This window comes from Manis pentadactyla, chromosome 4 (genome assembly GCF_030020395.1).
Source record: "Manis pentadactyla isolate mManPen7 chromosome 4, mManPen7.hap1, whole genome shotgun sequence".
Lineage (NCBI taxonomy): Eukaryota > Metazoa > Chordata > Mammalia > Pholidota > Manidae > Manis > Manis pentadactyla.
In genome coordinates, this window is record NC_080022.1 from 155,958,168 (window position 1) to 155,984,009 (window position 25,842).

At 53.0% G+C, this 25,842-nt stretch overlaps 1 protein-coding gene across 1 annotated transcript in view; it reads left to right on the plus strand.

Annotated features, from left to right (window-relative positions):
• Positions 1-25,566, plus strand: part of BCAS3 (BCAS3 microtubule associated cell migration factor) — a 623,923-nt gene extending 598,357 nt beyond the window's left edge. The window contains exons 25-27 of the mRNA XM_057499516.1: positions 3,789-3,956; positions 12,726-12,791; positions 24,771-25,566. Coding sequence (XP_057355499.1) covers positions 3,789-3,956; positions 12,726-12,791; positions 24,771-24,919 — 383 coding nt within the window. The 3' untranslated portion in view covers positions 24,920-25,566. The remainder of the gene's footprint in view (positions 1-3,788; positions 3,957-12,725; positions 12,792-24,770) is intronic.
• The last annotated feature ends 276 nt before the right edge of the window (positions 25,567-25,842 follow it).

Sequence of the window (25,842 nt, forward strand, 5' to 3'; positions counted from 1 at the left end):
CTGAAGGAAGGCGTCAGGAAGCATCACAGGGAGACAGTAACCCTTCGAACCAGTGACCTTAGTCACCTCATTTCCCTCAGCGTCAGTAGAATGTAGATCTGCAAAAGGCTGATGACTGCTGCTTCCCAGAGCTTTGTGAAAGACCATGGTTTCTTGTTGTTTGTGGAGGGATTTGGGGTTTTGAGGGGGTTCACTTTGTATCCCCATACCTCAGTACAGTGCTTGACTGATACCATAGTGGACACTAATAAATATTTGATGAATGTGTGAGTTAACTGAAATAATGTGAAAGGGCTTTGTAAACAGCAGAGCATTGCTTCAGCAAAAGATCTTTGTTGCTAAGTACTTACATTTTGTGCTTTGCAAGCAGCCTGCACTAAGTGTCTTCTCCCCCTTGAAATGGACTCCTTCTCCTCCCGTAATGGGACTCCGAGGGCCAGCCCATCTGATGGAGTGTCTCTGCTCTGGCCAGATGAGTAATAGCTGTGCCGACAATGCTGACAAAATGTGCACTTGCCTACGAGCAGAGGTGACCTCACCCTCCAAGGGCTTGGCCTGTTAACCCCGGCCCTGCTGACATACTCACCTGCAGCCCTTGCTTCCCTCCAGGCCTGGGAGACTCCGTGAGCTCCTTTGCTCTCCTCATCTGACCGGCAGGGGTGGAAGGAAGGGACAAGGCAGGAGCATCGCAGAGCCTCTGCTGGGACCCCTGTTAGCACGATAAGCAGGACCACTAAGTGTAACCTGTCTGTGACTCCTCAGGACTGTAGAAATGACCCAGTGCTCCTTTGCTGAGCATTTCTTATATCCCCAACCTCCTACCCACAACTTCCTAGAAGCGCCTATGCCGAGACAGAACAGAGTAGGTCTCCTTTCATTTTTTTTTCTCCTGTGTGCCATCCAGTAGACAAGGATGACTCATCAGCATGACCGTGATAGTCTGACGGACTTGGGCCGGTTGGGAGTGGGAAAGTTTTTTAAAGCATTGGTTGAAGGTGACAGGAGTTCTCAGAACAAGTTAGGAAAAATAGAGGTGATGTCTCCATGTAACATTTCTCCCCTACAGCTAAGAGAAGCAGCATGCGAGCTGATGGAATGAGCTCCAAGCTAAGAATTAGGAGCCTGTGCTCCAGAGCTGTCACTTAGAGACTCTGAGCCTGCCATTTAACCTCCCAGGAATCGAGTGCCTGCCCTACCTCTCGGGAGCATCATGACAGTCAAAATGTATGACGATGTTTCCTGTGGCATAAAGTTTTGCATATTAGTAATTACCAGCATATTTATGTGCAGAGCACTTACTATGTGACAGGTGCTTTTACACTTATCTGTACAATCCCCACAACAGCTCTATAGGCTTATACTGTTTTTTTCATTTTTATGGATGAGGAATCAGAGGCTCAGGAAGGTGAAGAGCTTTCCTGGAACCATGCGCCTACTGTGTGTCAGAGCCTGTAGTTAAGTCCAGGTCTCCTTCCACTCTCCACTTGCCCATGCTTCTTCTCTCCTGCATACTCTGGCTTTGGCCATAGAGAATAATAGAGAATACTCCATGCTTCTCTAGTTCTTACCATCTGCCATGGACCAGGCCCACCTCCTACCTGATGCCTCCTTGCTCTAGCCTCTTTCTCTGGATTGTTTTCCTGTCTTCCTGGTGTGGCGTCTGATAGTCCTCTTGGCCCTTGCTATCAGCTTAACTGTCCTGACCTCTAAGCACAGGACACACAAACCCTGACTGAGCACCTTCCTGGGGGCGGACACCCTGCCCTTCCTCAGGCTCTGAGACACTCCTGCCTGTAAGAAGGCTGCCGCCCAGCCCTGCTTGTCCAGGGAGGGAGAGTGCCCACGTTTTATTGTTAATTCCCCTTTCGGGAAATCACTCAGCACAGCTGTCCCAGGCAGACCCTCCAGAGAGGGTCTCGGTCTGATCCACTCAGAGTGAGGCAGCACAGACTGCTAGCGGGAGTCTTGCTTAGCCCTTCACTCCTCTGGGACGGGGCGAAGAGTCACTGGTTCCACCTCGGAGATGGAAAAAGGAGATAGAAGGACTTGTCCAACATCACTTAGGGAGTTGGTAGTGGAAGCAAAAGTTTAGCTTATGTCATCCACCCCGGTGTGTCCCTAGGGACTGGGCACCTTCAGTTGCTTGAGTGTTAGCTCGGGCCTTGGCACTGCCGGGGCATGGCTAGCACAGTTCAGGCCCTTGAAAGGCCGACAGGGCACCCACCCCCACTGCCCAGTGCCTGCCTCCCTGGACCCACACCCTGACCCTGCCTGACAGAGACAGAAGCTGGTATAGGGCAGCTCCCCACTCCTGAGTCCTGCCCAGCATGCTGGTCCCCGGCCACCCACTCCCAAGGTGGCCTCTCCTTGAGGAGAGGCATCTCTAGAGCGAGCTGCCTGTTCTCCCAGCACCAAGAATCTAACCTACCATGAGGCAAGAGATAAATCAAAGCCAAGCTTGGCTGATGACATTCAGGAGCCAGTAGTGACCCTTGCCACACGTATAAATCCCCATGGCCTGGCCAAGGGCCTTCGTCTGGCCAGGAGAGCACAGGATTATCCGGCCCTCTTTGCTGATGTATGGAGTCAGCGGCTGCCAGAGTGTTTACTAACGGTTATCACCTCCGAGCCTTGGCCGTTATCAGAGGCAGGGCCGCCTGCCGGGGCTGGGGCTCGCACCCTCTCTATTACCACCTGTCATTGGCAGACGGTGTGTGCTGACACTGCCCAGTCCCCGCTGCCTCGGGAAGATAGTTTCTGACGGCTGATCAAAGAAGAGAAGCGAGGCCTGATAAAGAGTGTGTGTTGCATGTACTTTTAACTTTGGGAAATGTTGGCATTTGCATTTTTTCCCCATCTTCCTGGTGCTGGCAGGAACCAAGCCCAATAAATGCAGTGGATTCAGTTACCTAATCACTGGGGAAATGGTATGTGCTTAAAGAGCATGACTATAATCTCCTTCCAAGAGAGAGTGGATGAAATAAGCTTTCACAGAAGACTTGCTGTATAATAAAGTAGAGTAATTTAAATTTAGACTTTGAAGTGATCTTGCATGTAAAATCTAATCTTGGCATTCAGCAGAGCACCATGTACTTTTTGGAACTGGGGAACAGCTTCAGATTAAGGAAGGATCTTTGCTGAAGATGCTTTCGCCGCCACCTCTGTTGCTGGCATCCCCAAAATGGTGCCCCAGCTGTGCACATGCCCCTGGGCAGCTGGGAGCCGGTATGCAGTAAAGTGAGTTCTACGCTGAGAAATCAGAAGGTCTGAAGCTTGAACCAAGTCTGCCACAAACTTGCTGTTGGGTGTTGGGCCATAACTTCTCTGGGCTTCAAATGTAAAGGTTTGGTATAGGTTGTAGGATAAAGTGGTTTAGAAAACTTCTTAAACATTTTAAGCTATGTTGCCCTTTTTTGAAATGAGTTTTTAGGTGAAGTCCTATTGTAGAGGTGTTTTGGGTGAACATGGGGGTGGCTTCCTACCCTTGATCTAGTTCCTCAGCAGCCCCGGGAGACTCCGGAGGAACCCTGCAGCCCCTCAGGAAGCAGTTCGCAAACCACTAGCCCGATGGCATGGAGTCATTTTCTGGAGGTCTGCGCTCTGATCCAGTGGCACGAGGTGTTTCATTCTGCCCTGCACATATATGATCTGTGGTGTCCCCGCCTGCATCCGTCCTGTGGAAGAGCTAAAGGGAGCCCAGGTGTGGGGGAAGCAGTGGTGTAGACAGAGGGAACCGCCTGCTGGCTGCGGCCACACTCTCAATGTCAGATGTCCCCTGTGTGCTGCAGGTGCCTTCGACCGGAGCGTGACCCTTCTGGAGGTGTGCGGGAGCTGGCCAGAGGGCTTCGGGCTGCGGCACATGTCCTCCATGGAGCACACGGAGGAGGGCCTGCGGGAGCGGCTCGCCGATGCCATGGCCGAGTCGCCGAGCCGGGACGTTGTGGGACCTGGAACAGGTAAAGGTGAATCACACCTGTAGCCTGACTTGGTCATGCCTGGCACCAGCGGGTGTGGAGCTTCTCTGACAGGAGATGGGTGTATGTTTGTGGTAGTTATTTGTTCCTTCAGGTAGCACTCTGACTGCCAGCCAGTTTGGAAGCCTCTGGTATTGGGAAACCCTATGTAAAGGGGAGTTCCCAGTGGACCGAACCCCTCCTAAGTGGGGTAATGCATACAAAAATGCTGTAATAAGCACTCTCATAATGTATACGTGGCTCCCAGAGGGACACCTTCCCTGGGCAAAGGACAGCCTTGGGGTCCCTCGGTTTTCTGTAGCCCTTAGGCACTGAGTGCTACGGGAACACACCTCCTTCTGTCATGCTTGCAGCTTATAGGCTGGCAGGCTAAGGGGGAGCAAGCATGAGGTCGGCAGGGCTGGTCTGAGCTCCCTGACAGCGTTTTCTTATGCTGCCTTTGCACATGCACTCTTGCTTCTGAGCTGGCCCAGCATCTGGGGCCTGGGGTGGCTTCTCCATCCATAGAGCAGCCAAGGACATCCTTGGATGATGTGTGAGCCCTACTCTAGCAAGCAGGTATACACATATGCATGCGTGCATGTGCACACACACAGCATGCATGTAGGAAAGACCACAGTTCTTCCAACTCCACACAGTTACAGTACAGCCTACCTCTCCTTTTCTCCAAAGCACCTCTTCCTTCTAGATGCCTGTGCTGTTCGTGACTGCTCTAGCCTGGCTCTTATGCCTGAGAAAGACCACCCCAACCGGTCTCTTTCCGGCCTTCCAGTGTCAGTGGGACCTTTGTCCTGGGGCGAGCAGAGCCTGGCTTCAAGCCTTCCCACTCCTGCTTGCCTGTGTCTGCTCAAGAATATTATTCAAAGCATTTTGGGCAGGGCTTGAAATGCCTGGATTTATCACACAGTCTCACTTTCCTGCAGATCTTCCCAGTCTGTTAGATACTTGGGTTTAGCGGTTGAGCTTTTCTCTCTTATTCCCCATCCCATTCAGTTCCTCTGCTCCTACACTGAGATGATAGAGACATATCGTACTCATCGGTCTTCACGGCACTAGCTTCATGTCTGCCTGTAGTGCTTGTGCGATAATTGGCAAAAGAACAGAATAGATGCAAGAGAGGGAGAAAAGCGCCTTATTCGGCCCTGGGAGATAGCCATCTCTGAGGACCAGGCACCTTCTACCCTGGCCAGGAAGACTACTCGGACCTTGGAAGCTGCAGCAAGCAGCGTCCCTCCCTTGTGCACACACACACAGACATGTGCACACCAGCCCTCTACCCTGTCATAAAGCCCTCCCACCCGTGGATAGTAGGTCCCCAGGCCGTTGTTCTCCCATCTGGGTCTGGTGAGGAGGAGCAGCTCTGCCATTTCCAGGGGCTCTAACCCCATTTTCCTTGGAAGCTGGCCAAAGGGAGGAAAGCTTTTCCCTTTTTGAACCTTGCTCACAGCACAGCCTTTCCCCTGCATCTCTGGGGCCCCTGGCCAGGCCCAGCTCACATAAACCAGGTCCCAGAGTCACCAGGCTCGCTGCCCAGAGGCCGCCCTTGCAGGGGCTAGAGCTGCTCTGGCTTCTCCTCAGAAGCCGCTTGGATCCCCTCAGCGTCCTCCAGTGAGCCAATAGGAAGCCGCCGTCAGTCAGAGCTGGGGAACGTCACCCTGGCCTAGACAGCGAGGAACCTGAGCAAAACTGGCAGCAATCCATCTACCAGCAGCTGAGGGGTTCAGGAGCGTCTCTGTGGTCTTAAGCAGGTTCATGAAATAAATAAATTTAAAAAAAGAGAGGAAATTAAAACTACATGACCCACAGGTCAGAAAATAGGAGACGCCCTTTTTGAGCAGAGGAATTTCATTTTCTTCCTCAAACTATCACCAAAAGGACTCGTTTGGTTTTCTCTGACTATATTAAATGTATGTTGTTGTTTTTTGAAACTGCCTCCATTTTAAAGGCCAGCGAGTAAACACATATTCTGGAAGTTAACCTGTTTTCCTCTGCCATTGCTGAGAATCACCTTTCAGACAAAGTATCAGCCTGGTGGTTCAGCTCAGGCCTTGGAAGGGCAGCTGTACACACCAACACTGGAGTCAGCCCACTGCCTGGGGATAGCCAGGGGAGTATGGTGCCGCATGGCTGAGGATGTCCAGCAAGTCACCTTTTACCCAGAGCAGCCTCACAGTCCCTCTTTTCCCATCCCCTGCTTCCCTAGGTGGCTCACAGGACACCCCAGTGGGGTGACATCCAGTGTTTGCCTCTGTTAGGTCCACTGAGGCAACATAGACTACCAGCTCCTGTAGTGCCTTCCAGCAGGCACTTGTTTAGCACAGCAGCCAGTACTGGTGGCCTCATTATCAAGGCATGAATGGAGCGCCCTCCCACGGCCCCCAATGCTGAAGCCCGTTACAGAGCGCCCTGCATATCACACAGGTTTAGCTAGTGGTGGGCTGGTTGGTGTTTACCAGCCAGCTCCCCAAAGGGCAGCAGAAAGCCCTGATTGGTATTATTTGGTTATTTCTATAGTATTCCAATTCCCATTACGGCCCATTTCAAGCTGTCAACATGATGTCGGTTGGCTAGCAGAATTCCTGAAAAATGTAACAGTCAGCTAGTTCCAGCACCCTGCTGGTGAGCTGTACCATAAGGCAAAACAGCTCTCCCCAAAAGTAGAGCAAGGTATTTTAAAACCTGACTACAAAGAATGGTCTGCAAACCAATGACAGCATCTACCTGGGAGCCGATGAGAAATGTAGTCTCAGGCCCCACCCAGTGCTACCTACCGACTCAGTACCTGCATCTTAGCAAGAACTCCGTGTACATTTGCACAGGTCTGTTTTAAAACACAGCTAACTTATGAGGCAGGTGCTGACCAATTTGTCTGATTAGATCACATGTGTGGTGGGCAGGTCCAGCTCTAAAGTAACTGGCTTAACTGCCCTCCTACCAGTAGCATTGTGCCCCTTGCCCCCGTTACTCCTCCACTGCCCCCATTCAGCACAGCTCCAAACTGAGGTCAGTCCAACTCTGCTCTTACCCTTAGGCTGCTGAAGGAAACTCACAAATTGTGCAGTTTGGTGCCTATACAAATCTGTGGTCTCTCCTCTCCAGGAAGCCCAGGCAGTCCTTCTGTATTTTCCCAGCAGCCTCCCTAGTCTCAGTTTGCAGTCATCTTTCGTAGCAGAAACCAGTGCCTGGAACAGTGTCTGGCACAGAGTAGGCACACAGGAATTATTTACAATACAAGTGAATTCTACATTCAACCTAGATGGTGGCCATCCTGCCACAGGCCCTGCTTGCTGCTGTGGCTTCTGGCCTGTTTTCACTCTCTTAGCGATTCCACAGATCTCTGCTCTTCTAGGAGTTTTTATTTTGTTTTTGTTATTTATTTAGTATGGCGTGTGTGCTCAGTCTGTCATCCTGAAGTCAGTGTCTTGCCTCCTTTGTGGGTTCTGCCTCAGACTTCCCCATTCTCCTGAAGCCTCGGGCCCCACCGTCTTGTCTCTCACTCTCAGAGAGAGAATGGTGGTCATCACTGAAGAAATCTCTTGACCTCACGCCCCCAGACCCTCGTCATCCCCACAGCAACCTGTCCCTCTCCTCCTGTCCTGGAGGAGGACGGCGCCTGCCCACAGCCTGCCCACCACTGCTGCTCTCCCCAGAGTTGCCAGTGGACGTTCACCTGGCCTCCCCCTGGCCCCGGGAACCGTGCTCCGTGGGCTTGAGTAGCTCTCCTGAGACACCTGTTCAGCCACGCACACTTGCTCTTCCTTCTGCCTCTGGCTACTTCTCACTCCCTTTCCTGGCTTTCCTTCTCTGTCAGCCCAGCGTGTACTTCTCAAGGCCCCCTCTTGGCCCTCGTTCTCCTTTCTCAGTCAGTACAGGACAGTCTACTCAGCTTCTGTGGCTTCAATTACTATCCTTAAACCAACAGTTTCCAAACAATCTCCCACTTGGCTTTCTTTCCTCATCTCCAGAACCATTGATCCAGCCACCTACTGACATTTCCACATGTCCAAAGCTGAACTCCTCTCCCCCAGCCCTGTCCTTACCTCAGTTCACCCCCTCTCACCATGTATAAAACCCTTCATGACCAGCCACTTCCCCCACTCGACTCCTCTCTCACTTCTCTGTGCAAACTCCAGCCAAGCTGAACTCCCCGGAGGGTCCCTAGGCACACGTGCTTTCTGCCTGCCAGGCCTCTGCACGTACTTTTCCTTCTGCCTGGAATGCTGTCTCCTACAGCCTCTCCTCTCCCTACCACCCCCCTCAAAACAACTTGAGTAATTCCTGCTTAGCAGACATTCCTTTCAATATTGCCTTTTCTAGAAAAATAGAATTTTTCAAATAAGCAAAACATTTACTTATTCCAGTTGATTTTTGTCTAGGTAAAGATATAACCTAATACAAAAAAATTTTAATGAACATCTCTGGATACATATTAAGTACATTTTCTCTTTAGACTTTAACTCTTTCAATCTTTTGCCAAACCTTGTCTTTCTTGGTTCCACATCTAACAGCAAGAGCTCCGGAGCTACTTCACAGGTCCTGATCAGTGGTTTAAAATTTTCTTGACACATCTCTGTTCAGGCAGCTGCCTTTTGCTGCTGTTGACTCTTAAGAGTTCACTAAGTCACCTCTCAAGGTCAAGAGGGACTGTCTCTTCCCCATGCCTGTGGCTTTCTGCAGTCCTGGGAACACTGTTTCATTCTGCTTTATAATTACAGCACTACAGGTAGGAAAGAGCCGTCATCTTTCCTGTCTACTGCCTCTTTAACAGACTGTTCTAGTCCAGAAGCAGCTGCTCTTGTGGATCACACTGTGGACTCAATCTTTGCCTCTTACCTTCTGTCAGAAATATATTTACTTCCTTGCCCAAATATACAAAACTTTCACAAAACAATATTATAAGTACTGCATTCTAGTACTTTCTTTTTTTGTTTTCACGTTCTAAAATGCAGTCATGACCCACTACATTGATTCACGATATATCAGTGAATTGCAGTCTAGTTTGGTGACCAGTGCTCTGTTCCAAGTCCTCTGAGTTTTTCTGTTTGTATGTATTAATTACTCAGGAGAAAAGGCTAATAAGATTATTTTCAGCTAAAGCCCTTTCAAAGATTTCTGTCAGAAACTACTTTTACTTAATTGAGAGGACTGTGCCTTTTTTTCCTTCTTAACATGAAAAGCACATTTTGAACATTATACACAGTTTTTAAATGGTCACAGGATGGTTTCAATGAGTTAATGAACAAATACCTAATGATTGCCTGGCTTTGCAAAAGGTAAACTAAAAGCAGTGTGTGTGTGTGTGTGTGTGTGTGTGTGTGTGTGTGTGTGTGTGTGTTTGCATTCGAATACATACTTTATTTCAGGACTATAGAAATCAAGCTCTCAATAAATGTTAGCTATTGTTACTGTAGTTGACCAGATGTGTACCCCCAAAACCAACCACGCAGTGTGTTGGGCGTCTGTCCTGCGTCTAGGATCAGCTCTTCCAGTGCCTTGGCACTCACGCTCACCCCACTGCTGAGGGCTGGGAACATTTCTGTGCTAGGGCTGCATTTCCAGGAGGGGCCATATTAGCTCCCTCCCATCTCAAGGTGCCACATGATCAGGTGACAGTAATTACAGGCATCAGGCAGTGAATTAATTCTCTTATCTTCTAGATATCCCTACTCTCAGGCAAACATATTCATCCAGGCAACTTAGCCACTCACTTAAGTCCTTCCTCTGCTTTACCCAATCAGGCCTGGAATTTTCCCTCTTGTACAGTGCCTTTACAGAATGCTTCCAGGGTCTTCTCTCAGTGACCCCCTCAGTGGGCGCGCACGTTCTGTGGCCACAGCAGGCAGTCAGGCCCTCTGTAGTCTACTGGTTTCTCCACGCTAGGTTGGGCACTATGAGGAAGGAGAAGTAAGGCATGGTTGCCTGCAGAGCTTACAGCCCTAGAGGAGCCAATAGTATGCGAGTGGGTGGGCTCCTCTCTGGCTTCTAACCCCAGCTGCCCACTTTGGCCCACCTGACCACGCTGGACAAGCAGAAGTCCAGATTGGTCCCCTGCCCACATGCCATGGTCTTTCCAGGATGCAAAGACAAAAATGTGAACTCCCCAAGAACAGGTGCCACCATCGCTGAGGGTGGAAGGGAGCCACTGCTGCTCATGAGGCGGGAAAGGGGGCTGCAGTGGGGGGCATTGTGAGAGCTGCTGCGTCTCAGTTCAGCATCAGATCGCCTGCTCCTCGCTACTTTCCACAGGTAGGAAAGGCCAAATTGAGAGTCCTTTCAGTCCCCAGCGCCCAGCTACTGTCATTAGGAAGCATGATTGATTTTTTCTTTTGGGCAACATTTGGAAATAACTCATTAAGAAATGGGGAAAGCTTTGTGCACGCTCCTTTCCCCTCTGCGGCTCACTTTCTCCTCCAAAGCCATGAGCAAGGGGAACCAGTGAATGTAGTGAACGTTTGCCTCCCAGGCCTCTCATGGCCTGGTCCCACACTGCTGCACCGAGCACTTTGCATATGTCGTCCCACCTCCTCCTCTCCACTGGAGTGACGGTGGCCACCTCCCAAATAACTGCTGTGCTTCAGACTCTGTGCCAGCCACGCGCATGTCCTCTGATCATCACAACACTGCCAAGTAGATGTTCCTTTCTCTCCAATTTATGAGGGAGAGAAAATGACAGATTTGAGGTAAGGTTATCTAAAAGATGTGGGATTAAAATAAGACACCCAGGAAGAGTCTCCAGTTCTTAAGATCCATCAGTGTCACCAGGTCAGAGGGATATTACAGTTACTCCCATCCTTTTTTTTCAAAACAAGAGGGGGTACCCACTTCCTTTCCAACCTGATCCCTTCTACGACAACCCGTTTCTCGAATTTCACCAGCACCACCACCTTCATGAGAACATACTCACCTGTCAAAACGGTCCCGTCATCCCCAGCATGTGCCCTGCCTCCCCCTCTGCCCAGTCACCTTTCCAGACTGAGCTCAGATCTGCGCTTCTCTGGGACACTGTCCTTGGCCCTGCAGCCAAATGCTCTTTCTCTCTCCTCTGAGCTGCTGCACCACCTACTCACTGGCCGCTTGGCCCTGGACAAGTGGCATTTTTCCATTAACTGGCAATGGCTGATTCTTTTCTACATGGTGCTGGGGAAAGGCCCCACTCTGGTGGTCCCTTCAGTCCTTCTCTCAGCCACACTGTCCATATTAACCCAATTCTGGTTCCCTGGACCAAGCCTCACCTTTGTTACCTCTAACTACCAGCCTTCTCCCTAGTGTGACCCCACTGGTGAACCTTCAGAGTCCCCTTCCCTGTGTTGCCCCAGCATGGAGTTCCTGTGGGGATTAGACAGGCTTGGACAAAAGGGTAGGGAATGGCAGTTGGATCCCAAGACGAGGGCCCTCCCCTGGAAACATTAACATAGGTAAATGGTTAACAGAAGGGAGTATTTCTCTCTGTTCTTCCTCCTTTGCCAGAGAATTCACCTTTAATCATTGACCTTTCTGTGAGGTGTGAGATCTGAACAAAGTTGAACACAATCCTGGATGGTTAAATACCCATCTTTCCCTCCTTCTCCTGCCTCTGCCCCTCGGAAGATGGTCCAAGGTATACGGACCACCCCTCTAGGTTCAGTAGCTGATAACAGAGGAGAGACACACATACACCCAGAAATGGAGAGTGGAAATGACTCTCTAACCCGTTGAAACCCAGAGCCTCTCTGTACCAGGAATGCCAAGCCATGCCAATCTGATTGAAGTTAACAGGAGGAGGCATTTCTGAATACCCACACCAGAATCAGCTGTCTAACCCCTGACATTTGGTGATTTCTTCCTGCCCAGTTTTCTTTGAACCCCACCGTTGCCCCAGGCAGGCCCACTGCATAAGACATTTTTTAATTCACTGGTAAAATCTCCCAGCACCAGGCTTCACAGACCTCCCCAGTTTTCCCCCCACATATGTTTTATTTCGTGTAGCTCGATAGCTTGCAATTCTACCCCTCTGTGTGCTTAATTGAGTTTGGTGAGAATCAACATCCAGTTGCTTCATTTGTTTAGGATGACTTTTTCCATTCTGTGCCCCCTGTGCTCATTTTACTGGCATGTTCCCATCATCTCCAGGCTCCAGCTGGCCGGGCCCAGCGTGCCATCTCCACTTGGATGTGTGTGACTGGTGCTGGCCTTAGGGGTGGGTTGGGGGAGTGTGGGCTAAGCCTACCAGGGTCCTGCTTCCATCTGGTCATGGGCTGGGCCCTTGGAAGGCCTAGAGTGTCTTTGGTTTCATACTTTATTCACCCCCAAGCCACTGGGAGATGATTGTAAGCATATATAGTTCTTGCATTTGAGCATGTCACCATGATCCTTCTCTAAGCAGCCCAGCCACACTGCCAAGCAGCTTTGAACTTCAAGCCTGGTTTCTACATCCATGGAATCCTAGAGGAGGAAGGAAACCTGAGGGGCTACCCAAGATGCTGGCCTTACTTTCACATCCTTTCCTGTGCTCAGCCCCATGCAACAGGCATGAATATAGGCACTCCATAGGCAGGACTGGGGAGGAGATGTAGAAGGAAGAATGGTAGCAGTTCAGGCTAGTGAGAAATATGTTAAAACCCGATATGCTTTGAAACAGACTGTGAACACACCCTACAAAGCTCTCAGTAGTCAAACCAGATTTTGATACCTATTCCCTTTTATCTGAGCTCTTGCTGCTCTCTTAAAGGTTCATTTCGTGATCTTCTTTAAAGTATTTTATTTTCAATACAGACACAGCCCTTGATGTAGCAGTAAAAAACATCACCCCTGAGAGACACATGGCTGTGAAGTGTGTTGGTATGTAACTTCCTGTCTTGGCCTATGTGCAAGGCTTTGTCCCTCTGCTCTTTCTGTCCCTCAAGAGGTTCCCCCCTTACCCCCCTGCTGCTCAGGCTTCAGGGTAAGAGGTCAGCTCAGACAGGAGGTACCTTCTGGCAATAGACTTGCTTGGGATGGGGAATAGTTGCTGGTCTTCACCCAACAAGAGTTTCTTTGAGAACCTCATTCCCTGCCCCCCACTTTTAAGATGGAAGTCAAATTTTCAGATTCTGCTGTGCAGAGCAGAGAGGTCACTAGGCTCTAATGCATTTACCATTGACTGCCCCTCTTGTAGTGCGTCTATTAGTGAGTAATTTGATTTGTACCTATTCATTTGCAGTCCCTGCAGGAGCCTGGAGCTGGCCCCTAGTATAATTGGTGCTGTCTCTATTTTTACATCATTAGATTAGCCCCGACTCCTGGCCACTTGTTGTCTGCGCTTGTCTGTCCATTTATACAACCTAATGTAACACAAAATTCATTACTGATCACATTACTTTCAACTCTGAAGCCAGCCTTGTGATAAACATTTGGTTAACCCCTTCCTACCCACAGGAGGCTGAACAGAACAAATGCACTGGTCCTCGACAGGCAAATCAATATCTTAATACACCAAAGTGGAATTGCATTTCTAGATTTGTTATTCCTCCTGGAGGAGCAAATGGAAAAGCCCGTCTGAGCTAGCTGGATTGAATAATGAATAGAGCCCCGGCACCAGCAACCAGTCTGTGAACAGAGCACAAAGGCAAACCCGGCCTCCGCCTGGCTGTTTGATCTGGACAGGCGGCACCACAGCAATTAACTGGGACCTGGGTTTCTCTCCCAGCCACAGAGCATGGGTTCAAGAGCACCTAGTGGGGACCCTGAGGGGGGCAGCAGAGACCCTTGGCCCTGCTGCCATCCTCTGTGCCCGGTTGGCCTAGGACAACTAGACCAAGAACTGGGTTCATTTCCTTAAAACCTTCTTCACTGATACAAAGGCTCCAGACACATTGCTTTGGCACCGATGTCAAGAAATTAAATTAAATCCATTATTAAACTAAACTTTAAAATTTGGAAACAGAAACAAATGCATAAAATGATTCCTATTTAGATCCAGATTAGCAGTGTTGGGATTGGTTGATTCACACCAACTCTTGTGTGGGGGGTTGCCTACCCGCAGGGTGAGCATTCTTCGGCACAGAAACACCATGTCCGCCTGAAAGAGGTCCTGGCTCTCCGGTAGGGATGCTGGTGAGCAGCACAGGGGACTCTGCGTGGGAGCTGGCCTGGTCTTAAAGGGACCTCCACAGAGCTCTGTTCCAGAAGATTCTCCCCTACTCCCATCCCCTGGTTTTCCCTCCCATTTGTCTCTGGGTAGCGTCCACACCCACCATAAGTCATTAACTTACAGGACAGTTTGTTTTGAAAGGAAAAGTACCCTGCCCAACTTAATTAAGAATCTCTCATAAAGCCTATACCACAAAGATGAGAAAAATAGGCATAGAGGAGGTAGAATGGACCCCATTACCATGAATGTCATAAATCCATCATAAAAAGGAGCCATAAACTGAAGCTTCCCAGTTGGGAAGGGAAACTCAAAAAGAAAGACCCTCTCCAGGACATTCTGCTTGAATTCGTGGAAGTCCTGATTGGGAGGCCAAGGAAAGGCACTGAAACCTCGGGTTACTGGGCCTCCTTTCTGTTGAGCAGGCCGCCCTGCCTCTCCGAAGGTTGCACTTTGGACCCCATTACCCGTTAACCTGTTCAGAGCTTTGACAAGGCCAGAAATGACCAGCAGTCCCGTGAGTCATGGAGGTCCTAGGGGTTCCTTGAGAAGGCTCACATGCTGCTCTCAGCCTTTTCTCCATTCCTCCGTTTCTCGTGACACCCCTCCTTCAGGTGTGGGGGAGGCCCGGGGGCAGGCTGCCTTCTTCAGCAGTCCCAAGCCTGCATGTGAGAGATGAAGGGGCGCAGGGGGAGACCGCCTCACCCCGCCCTGGCTGTGGGAAGCTCCATTTCCACAGAGGAGCATAGGGCCCAGCCAGACACCCCAGACTCGTAACTCTCAAGTGCTTCCTATTGTGAGGAACTACAAAGAGGGGACCTCTCAGCAGGGTATTGTAAGACACCTCACCTCTCAGCAGTGGAAGGACACTGGTGTGTCGCCGAGGAGAGCAGGGCACAGCAGCGGCCCTCTCAGGGCCCCTCACCTCCCGCCCCTGCCCAACTAACTCGCAGTGCGCTAACTTGCTCCGGAGAGGGCCTGCTGCTCTGGCCACAGCTGCTGATCCTCTCTGGTGGGTAAAGGGACAGTGCGGGAGAGGCGCTCCATGTGTCCCACGCTGGCCTAGTCCCATCAGCTCTGGAAAGCAGAGCGCACAGGCCTCGGCCTCAGCAGAACAGGACAGACCAGGGGCAGGGAGGAGAGAGGCTCAGCTGGTGGTATGAGAGACTGATTTCTTACCATTGATGGAAAGTGGGGAAAGCCACATCTTACCAAACTCTTCTGCTCCATCATAGAGAATTTAATTACGTTTGGACAGTTGAATGAGAACCAGCTGTGGCTCTGGCCCGCCAGGCCAGCAGCGTCTCTCCTGTGGTCTGCAGGCCCCTGTGCTGTCTCATAGCCCTGAGGGCAGCTTGGGAGGACCCCATCTGGGAGCTCAGTGGGGTCTACCGAGCTTTGAGGCCGGACTTCAGCAGACAGGCAGGTGAAGGCCAGCTGCTAGGCAGCTGTTCCTTGGGAGAGTTTCCAAGCCTTATCTTCTCCTCATAGCCATGCTGAGTGGGTATGTTTTCAGGGCCCTGATTAGTGCCCACACTGCCCTGCATGCGGCCACACCCACACAAAGAAGTCATGTCATGGCACCTGGCTGGGCATTCTCTACCACCGAAGACATGTTGCCTTACCACCCAGCCCAGCCTGTCCCTTAGACGGCATCTGCCCTCAACATCATGTCAAGGAGCTGGAGCAAGAAAGGGCATTTCAGACCCTTCTGGTGAGGGGCACTTTTCCTGGAGCCTCAGCCTGCTGAAACTCCAGAGATGGCAGTCTGATCTTCTAACCAGGGCCCCACCACAGTGACAGTGGTCTCTCACATGTGTTGGGTGTGTGTTCTGCTTTGTGAAGCCCCATCACATCCTTTTCTCTTTAGAGCCTCACTCACCCCCGTGAGGTTGCCAGAGCATCCCCTCCCATCCGCCTGACAGATGATGAAGCGGATGAGAAGTGAAGTAGCCGGCCCAGGTCATTCAGCACGTCTGTGGAAGAACTGGGGCTAGAGCGCCTTCTCAGCCTCCTACTGCAGCCCTCCTCCACCTTGCATCCACAGGGAGTTTCAGCTCAGGGCTGCTCCTGAAGCACGGCTTCAGACGGATTTATCAAAGACCTTAAAGCCAGGGAAACGTGAGCCAGGTCCGCTCAGCCATTGCTGTCCCCATGTGTACGATGTGAGCCAGGTCTGCTCAGCCATTGCTGTCCCCATGTGTGCTGTGTTGTAACAGGACACAGTCTGGCTTGGTCAGGATTTAAAGTCATACTAATATTGTGGCACTGAGAGGGTCGCTGCACATGGGGTTGGTTGGTCGAGGTGGTCTGGGCCAGTGAGCCTGCTCTCTTCTCCTTTGAAGCCAAGACTTGGTGGGCCTGGGTAACGCGGGTTTCCTGGAGTAGGGATGTGGCAGCTTTTCTGGTTTGAGCCCCTTACTGCCTGGGATTGGTACTGTGTCGTCTGGCTAATATCACACACACACACACACACACACACACACACACACACACACACACACACTATCCGACGTAGCACAAGTTCTCATTGCTCAGGCCTCCCTCCTACTCTTTTCTGTTTTATTCTCCCTTCCCCAGCATTCCAGCTTGCTCACTGCCCCTCATCCTGCCCCTGGCCACCCCATCAGGAAGTTTGGCATCTTGTCTACCTCTAAGCCCTGGCCTCATGATGTTAATGCCACACTGCCCTGCAGCCGTGAGTAGGATTTCCAGAGGCCTGAGACCCTTTCCTGTTTGACTCCTGGAGGGAAAAGGCAATGGGAAGAAAGGTGATGTGCCCTTTCCCCAGTTTTTCTGGGTGGAGGCTGACACACAGACAGGGCTGTCTGTTCACCCAGGCTCCTGCCCAGGTGTTTTGTTGGTAGTGCTTTCATCTTCCAGGGGCCAGTAGATGCCGAGGAAGCTCTGAGGTCCTCCCTAGGCCACAGGTCTCCTCACAAACCCAGAGGTAACTAGGCACACACACGGCCCCGTGGCCGAGGCAAGCAGTTCATGGTGTCCTAAGCCAAGAGCACTAGCGATTTACCCTCAGTGTCTAGAGCTGGTGGGTGGGGGCAGGGCAGGCCATATGGTCTTGACCTTATTCTAAGGCATTCTGGGTCTCAGTACCTGTGAGGAACAGGAGCAGAGCAAGGAGAAAGGAAAGTGCATTTGCGGGAGCCCTGTGTGTTGAAAGAGAGTCCAGTGCAGGAAGGTGTGTTTCTGCCCTCGGGCTGCAGAACTGGGCCTCAGCCCCAGCTCTCAGGAGCCCCAGGCTGTGTGTGCAGTGAGCTGGCCAGATATAAGGGACATCCGTGGGCCAGGGCTCTATGCTCAGGTAGAGGTGTTCAGGCCAGAGTTAGCCCTGCTTCTCATCTACTCCAGGATTCCTGTTATCTAAATGTGAGGAGCCTTTTATCCTGGGCCCCTCAGCTTTGAGAAACTGCCACCCCTCCTTCCACCAGCACGCCCAGGAAGGGGGCCAAAAGCCCTGCTGGAAGAGAAAGGGATCCCTTCTCAGTCTCCCCCAACCCCCATCCTCCCAAAACCTCCATGCTGGGCGCAGAGGATCCCTCGTCTGTTGCCGTTGCTGCGGCTCAGCCAGCTGTGCAGCCTGTGTGAGAGGAGCCCAGACTGTGTGCAGGGCTGGAGACAGGAGAAGGGAGGGTGGCTGCCTGCAGCCACAAAGGTGGGTGTGTCTGAGGAGGAGGGAAACGAGGCCTCCCTACGGGCTGCCTCCTTTAACTGCCTCCCTTTTAACCTTCTAAAAAGTGCCCTGGGCTGAGGCTGGCTGCAGCGCAGAGTGTGGTCTCCGACAGGGCTGTCCGCGTTCTCAGCCAACTCCATCTCTGTCTCCCTGAACAGACTTCTGCCTGCCTCAGCCACACTCTGGAGAGAGCAGTAGTCTCCTGGTGTAAGACAAGCAGCCTGCGACTGTGTCCACCAGGGCCACCTCATGGTTGGCATCTGGGCCATCTCTCCAGGCTCCAGCACCAGGAAGCCGCCAGTCCCACTGAGCCCCGCAGGATACATTCAAGCCCCCAACCTCCTTAGCTCTTCTCTCTCCAAGCCCAAGTTTGCATAGTTGGTCCCAGGCCCTGGCAGGCCCCTTGCTGGCCGAGCTGCTTGCTTGTGCCAGGCCCCACTTGGACCTGTTTACTGAATGTGCAGCCATCCTGTGGGCCGCTGGGCTCTTGTCCATATGTCCCACCCAGGGATGCTGACGGCCCCTAACCTCCTAGTCAGAGCCACCCACCCCCACTGCCCCACCTCACTCTCCAGCAAGAACCCTCACAGCAGAAGGGGGCTGGAACTGTTTCTGTGTGCGGACCTCTCCAAGCCAGGCACTGGGCAAGATAGAGCAGTCTAGCTGAATGCCCTGTGCTCTGGGGCCACCCCTCCCCTGAGGTGCCACTGAGCTCAACACAAGCAAGGGGCTTAACCACAGGCCCTGCTCATGGGGGAGAACTGGCAGGTGGACGCAGGAGGGAAAATCAATGCATGTCAACAGGGTTAGAAATTTATTTTACAGCTTGGAAGAGGGTATTTACAAAGAGGCAAGGAGGGAAATGAAAAGCTGTAAACACATACCTGCCATCTTTCTCCTTGGTCCATATCTTGATTAAAAAAAGAATCTTTCCCAGGCTCCAGTGGAGAGCAAGCTGCAGGGGCCTGGACGGCAGACACCTGCTGGAGAGGGGGCACAGAGAGGGACCCTGCAGGCCTGTGTACAATCACAATCACTAATGTAACTGCAGCAACTATAGTAACCCACATTTGCTGACTGGAAGCTTTAAGCACATGGTGATGCACTCTACACGCATTATTTAATTTAATTCTTACCAGCATGGTATGAAACAGACACTGTTATCCTCATGTGCAGGAAACTGAGGCACAGAGATATTGAGTAACTTGCCCAAAGCCTCCCAGGTGGCAGGGGGCTAGAGCCAAGTTCTTAACCACATCCCCAGACTGCCTCCTCTACCTAAGCAGACGCTGCGCCTTCCTCTTTCTCTGGCCCTCGAGGTGGCAGGCTGGGGCGGGCGGAGTGTCCTCCCTTCTCCTCCCTGCCAGCCGAGTAGGACTCTGCCCCGAGTCCAGTCCTACTCCCTGGAGGCCGCTTGGTGGTTGGGTTAGGACGCGGTGTGTGGCTGTAGTCAGAGCCCAATGAAAGTGCTTTGCTAATCCCCCAAGTGAGCAGCATCGTGAGGCTCTAAGTGTACAGAGCAGGGCTGACTGCTGAGCACACCGAAGGCCCAGGCTGTAGATTCTGCTCCTTTTGTAGCAGGGAAGTGCCAGGGCTACCTGGAGGCTGAACTGGCAGTGGGTCCCAGGCACCCTCTTCCCAAACACAGACACGCACACACGGCACTGCCCTCACTGATGTTGCCAGATCCCGCTTGAGCTCTCCACAGTGGCCCCCCTACCAGGGGCCAAAGGAGGCTTCCCTCATAGTCTCTGCTTGGCCAGCTGTCCCCACTGCCGTCCAGCCTGGAAGAGACTGGAGAAAGTCAAGCCCAGTGACGTCACTCCTGGCCTCCCACTGGGGCTCCCACCTGCCTGGGCTTCCCCAGCTCTTCCTTGAGGCTCACATAAGCCCTGTGTCCTCAGGGTTACACCCCCTCCCCAGGGAATGGGGGAGCCAAGACCGTGGAGCTGAGTAAAGGGACTGTTGTGTGAAAGAGGCCTCCATCCAGTCTGTTCCCTGAAGTCCCTGCCTTGCTAGGCGTGGGCGGCCTCCAGGGAGGAAAGACCTGTACCCAGGAAGAGGACAGCCCACAGAGAGGGAGGTCCTCGTGCCCTGCCCCCGGGTGCCACCTGGTGCCTGTGAGAGAGTCCCCCTCTGCCTCCATCCTCTGCCCCCCCACCAGCGTCAGCACCCATTCACAGCTCCCAGGAGCCATTCTCTGCTACACCGGCCTTTGCCCAGGGGCCGTAGCATCCCACTGTGGGATGCAGGTGCAGGGTGTCAGCAGGGTCAGCTGCCACAGAGAGGCTCCCTCGCTCTGCACAGCCCGGCCTGGAAGTGGGGCGACGTCTGCAGGCAGCCATGTTCCTCCCTCTTCACAGAGACTGGAACGACTCTTCTCTGGGTCTCTGTTGGCTTACACACCCACATAATCCAAGTTGCTTCTCCCTAACAAGGTCAGCCACTTCTCTGCCCTCTCTGACACCTTTGAATCTTGCCAGGCTCCATATAGAGAGGGGGCAACACAAGGATGTAGCTTTCTCATTCCTTCACCTATTCCCTGAGAGCTGAGGCTCCTCCCTTTTAGTTGCTGCTCATTCTCTTGTCCCCCTACAAGTTATGGGTTGTCCATCCTGGCCGGTGGCATTGAGGGACATGTGGGGGTAGCAGGTCCCTTTTCCAGCGAAAGCGAGCAAGGAAGGGGTGGACACAGCCAGTGGTGGGCTTTGGGAGCCAGTTGCAGTGCCGGCTGGAATTGTCAGCGCCTCCGCCCTGGGGCCTGCATGCTCGGGACCAGTGGCGTCCTCCTCTTCCTTGGTTTTGCTCTGAGTAAGTTGGGGAGACCAACACCCATGTCCCAGGTGCACAAAGTCTCTGGAGAATGTGAGGTCACAGTAAGATGATCATCTCTCTGGGTTCAGCCACGTACCTGCCAGCTGCTACTCATCCTCGTTTAGAGCTACCTTTTTCCCACCAGCCAGAATCTACATACCTGGACTAAGTGGGGAGGCTGCTGGGATGCCCCTTAGTCCCCTGTCACAAATCCCCCAGCTCACTCTTCCGTGGCCCCAGCAGGTGTCTGGTGGACTTGGCCCACAAGTCCCACCTCAGCTGCAGGTGAGCTGCCCAAACCTGGGGGTCTTGGGAACGGGGGAGGAGGGTGGCACCAGAAGCTCAGCCATTGAGTCAAATGACTGGAGGTGTCCCCGAAAGCCTGTCTGTTTCCTCTCCCTCTCCTGGCAACCTGCTTGCATGGGTGCCACCCAGCACTGCATGGGCCGGAGGCTCCCTTTCCTTCCCACCCCACCCCCAGCACTGAAGGGGGGCCACCCCACCCCCAGCACTGAAGGGGGGCACAGCTCTGTCACAACAGTTCCATCTCTGGGACCACCAAGACTGGCTGGTCCCCAGCCCCCTACACATGCACGTCCTTCTTGACTGCAGAATCCTACTGCAAGCTTGCCCTCCTCCCAGGGTGACACCCCACATCCCTACTCCCTCTCTACCTGCTTGCAGGGCTCAGTGTACTTCTCGATCATTGTCCATATCTTTTCCAAAAAGATTCCTCAATGCTTTTCTTTTCAAAAGGGAAAAAAAAAGGAAAAAAAAAACAATGCCAACAGCCCAGCGTCCGTGAGCAACCCAACAGTAACAAAGCATGTGTTCGGGATGGAGGAAGGTAAGGCCACACATTTCCATTTGCCGCTTGCTCCTAGGGCTGGGCGGCTGGGACAACTCAAGGGGGGAAGGTGTGTGCGCCCCTCCTCCACTGCCACTTATGCACACACTCATTGTCCCGTGTCAGCAAGAAGAGGAGGAAGGGGGTTTGACAGAAGGCGTGTAGAAAAGTACCCAAGACTAGCCAGGCCTCTGGTTCTTTTACTGTAGTCTGTGCTGAAGAAGAGGCCCAGCCTCTCTTTACCTTATCATTCATTCATTCATTCAAGAAATGTTCTTTGAGCACTGTTCTCCAGGCCCTGTGGTTGGCACTACGGACACAAAGATAAGACACGGAGCTGGCCCCTGAGGGGCTCTCCACCTGGGTGGGGACACGTGTGAGAAGATGGTGCCTGGAATGGTAGAGGGCCTGGGGCAGGAGTCAGAGCACAGGCCTGGGGGCTCTGCCAGGGCAGCGAGACAGACTTAGAGGCTGAGACACCCGTGCTAAGCTCTGGAAAATGAGTAGGTGTTCTGGGGGCCAAGGGAGGCTGTGAAGGGCTTTATGGTCAGAGGGAGTTGCATGAGCACAAGCCCAGAGGCCTAAGGCAGCTTGGGGAGATCCAAAAACTATACAAGCTCATTACTTTGGTTCCTCAAATCTAGCAACAGGTGCCACTTGTGAGGTGGGGTCTGGAGGTGGCTGTAGTGCTGATGAATTTAACCTTATCCTGAGGACTGCTAGGAGTTAATGAAGGTCTTTAAGCAGAGGAAAAGCAACATGAGGTTTGTGCTGCAGACAGACAGCCCAGCTTTGGTATGGCAGTGGGTTGGAGAGGGCTGTCTGGAGGTCAGGAGCCCAGTAGGGAGCTCTTGAAGTTACCCAGGAGGGAAGCCCAGGCCTAACCAGGCCATGGCAGGGACAGAGGAGGGCACAGGTGGGAGAAGGGAAATAAATTCACCAGCAGAGCTTGGTCACCCTGGGATATGGGGCAGGGGAGGAACTGCCACTTCTGTGTTACCCCTGGCCTAACTGGTGAACAGAAAATAGGAACAGGGCAGCTCGGGCCGTACTTGGCCCCCATGAACAGCAAACTCATCTCGTAAACTCCGTTGGCAGCTGTGTCTGCACTGTCACGTGATGGAATGAAGTGCATCCACTCGGACTTACAGGGGGCTGCTCAGCGGCTGTGCGGGCCTGCGCCCCGGGCAGTGGGGGGGTGTGCTTGGTCTCGGGCTCCAGGCTCCTCCGCTTCCTTGGCCGTGTGGATGTGTCGGCACTCGGCATCAAGAGCGCGGGGCCTGTCCCCCAGCTCCAGAAAGGGGCCACTCTTGCTCATACTAGTAGCCTTTCCTGCTCCTTCATCTGGGGCTTTCCTCCTTGGGCCTGGTGCCCAGCTCTCAGGAAGCCCCTGCTTTCCTCGCTGCTGCCAGTGGTCCTCTCTCCTGCCCTCCTGGCCCTGCCATCAGCGCCCCCTAGTGCTGGGATGGCCACGCATGAGGGCCAGGCCTCTGAAGCCCAGGGGGCCTCAGAGATCTCTTAGAAACTCCTCTGTTTGCTTGTGAAGAAGGAAGGAAATGGAGGGAACTTTCTTGGAATCTGAAACTTGCATATAGAAATCCCAAGGTCTGTCCTTTGCTCTCCCTCTGTTGGCACAATGGCCTGTACTCCCAAATTAGGGCGAGGCTGAACAATGAGCAGGGGAGCAGAGAGCTCATGCGACAGCCACCTGCCTTGTTTTATATCTGTATCTAGATAACTCTTGATTCATCCCACAGTCGGGCCCAACAGGGCAGCCAGTGTCTGATGGAGATCAGGGACCGTCATCAGGCCCGTGCCCCCTCTATCCACTGCCCCCCCTTTGCTGGGAGGTTCTGGTGTCTGATTGCACCCTTCCAGCCTGGGTGCAGGCCCCACACATGACTGGTGAGGCCTGAGGGCCCCTCACACCTGGGCCCAGGTGTCTGCTCTGCTGGAGGGCAGCCCAGACTCCCCCATCCTATTCTGTGGCTGCTGCTACCAGGCAGCTTCAGTGCTTTGGGGTAGCCTGCAGGGAGCAGGGGTCAGCGTTTAGTTCCAGGCTGGCTGGTAATGGCGAGTCCAGGAGTAAAAGCCATGGCCCAATCCCTAAGCAGAGCCAGCTGTGCTGTGTGTGAATGGTGGCAGGGGCCTGGGGACAAGCTGGAGATAAAGGTTGCAAGCTAGAGCAGATAAGTATAACATTCAAGACCCCCCTCAGTCCCAGGCAGGCATACTTTAGAGAAGGAGAGGTTGCAGATTACCACATCCTGGCTTGGAGCAGACTCCCAGAGGCTGACCAGAGATGTGTGTGCCCACATCTCAGAGCCCACTGTGAGGGACTGAAAGGGGATAGGAACTGGCCACTTTCAAAAAGACAAAAAGTAATTCCTCTTCCTTGCATTCAGCATGCAAGGAAGTCTATTCCCAACCCACCTACCCCAGTACCTGTCTTAACTGCCCTGCATCAAGAGATGGTGGGGCAGTTAAGTGTCCACAGCCAAATGAGCTGGGGCCAGTTGTTGTATCCAAGATGGCAGCATGGCTATGCCAGGGCCAGCGAAGGGGCAAAAGAGGGGGTGGGAGCTTCCCTGTCCACTTCCCGCCTCTGAGCATGTACATTCTGAGGGGCCTCCAGGAAACTAGAGGGCTAAGAGGAAGGGAGAAAGAAGGCACTCCAGGCAAGCAGGGACTCTGTCTGTGTTGGAGTAGGCCCCTCTCAAACCAGGCATTCCCTCCTGCAGGAAAACAGAGCACTTCCCAGGAGGTACCAAAGGTGAGCTGAGGCCTGGCCAGCAGGAAGACTGTGTGGGTGAGAACTAGTGAGCAAATGCGTGGCTGAGCCAGGCTGGCAGCTCCGGGGGCAGGTAGGGCAGGGGAGGAGAGGTAGAGACAGACCAGGAAGGGAGGCACAGCCCTTCCCATGTCCTGGCCTCTCCCCTCCTGCCTGACCTGTAGATCTGGGACAGGAGCCACGTGTGGAGTTGGGGGAGCATGCTTTCTGAGCATGCATATGTAGGCATGGCCACATGTCCCCCATGTGGCAGTGTGGTCCAGACAGATCATCAGAGTGGCCATACTTCTGGCCTAAAGGGGGTTTCTGCAATGAGGGAAAGACTATGGCCTACAACTGGAGTCTTCCAGCCAAGGAGCTTCTCCCTCCTCCAGCTGAGCTCCCTGTGACCCATGATGCCGCCTGGCCCATGTGGAGAGCGGGTGCAGTTCCCCCTGCTCAAGGATGTAAGTGGACCCAGGCTGGTATCTTGAGGCAGGCAGCCCAGCCCAGGTGTGTCCTCATCCCAGACCCCACTCTGACCAGGCCTGGTCCTCTCCTCTGTCTTGCAGAACTACAGCGAGAGGGAAGCATCGAGACTCTGAGTAACAGCTCAGGTTCCACCAGTGGCAGCATCCCAAGAAACTTTGATGGCTATCGATCTCCGCTGCCCATCAACGAGAGTCAGCCCCTCAGCCTCTTCCCTACCGGCTTCCCGTAGGTACCAGCAACACACTTCTGACTGGCTGGCGGACTCACCTGCTGGAGGGAGGGGGAGAAACCCCCCTCTGGTCCTACCCTTCAGTCTAGGCTCCTCTTCCACCAACCACCTTCCCCAAGCTTAGTGACAACAGCCACCCTCCCTCCCAGGACTAAGAAGAGACCCCTCTCCAAAGCACCTCGGCACACTCTGACCTCTGTCCCCAGTCAGTGGGGCTGTGGCCCAGGGACTGCAGAAGCACTGTCCCCTCCCCCGTTTGCACATGATGTCCTACATCGGATCCACATTTGTATTTTCTAACCATCCCCGCAGGGGGACTGGGTCAGGAGAGGGTGGATGGCCCAGCTGGGCCTTTTGACCCTGAGTGGACAGCCCCAGCCCTCACCTGGCTGCGGCACACACTGCCCAGCTTCTCTTGGCCAACGCCCCCCTGGCATGGGGTGAACTGAGGCCCAGAGTACTAGGGAAGGGGGAAGGACAAAGCCCCCTTCCTCTTTTCTTTCCCCTTTGGCTCCTGGGAAGGATTTGTCTTTCTTGTCTGTAAGCCCTTTTACCCTAGTCCTGTACTGTTCAGTGAAGGAAATTGTGGTTACTGAGGCCCTGTCAACAAGTGCACGTCTTGTCCAATAAATCACGCTGCAACTGGTGTCCATTCCTGAGTTTCTGGAGTCAGGATTCTCTCCACGTGCTGAGCAGAGTGCTGTGGGCTGGCCACATGTCCCTCTCCCAACAGCCCCCACCTCAACATGGGCAACTGAGAGGGGGGCCAATGAAAGGACAGGAAGGAAAAGGAGAATGTTTGCTCTGGGCTTTGGGTAGGGCCTGATTTAGATCCATTCTCCAACCTTCTTGCCTGTTACTAGAGCCAGTGAGTCCTGGTGGCAGCACAGGCATGGACTTTGCCTGGCTGTGGCATGTGCTGG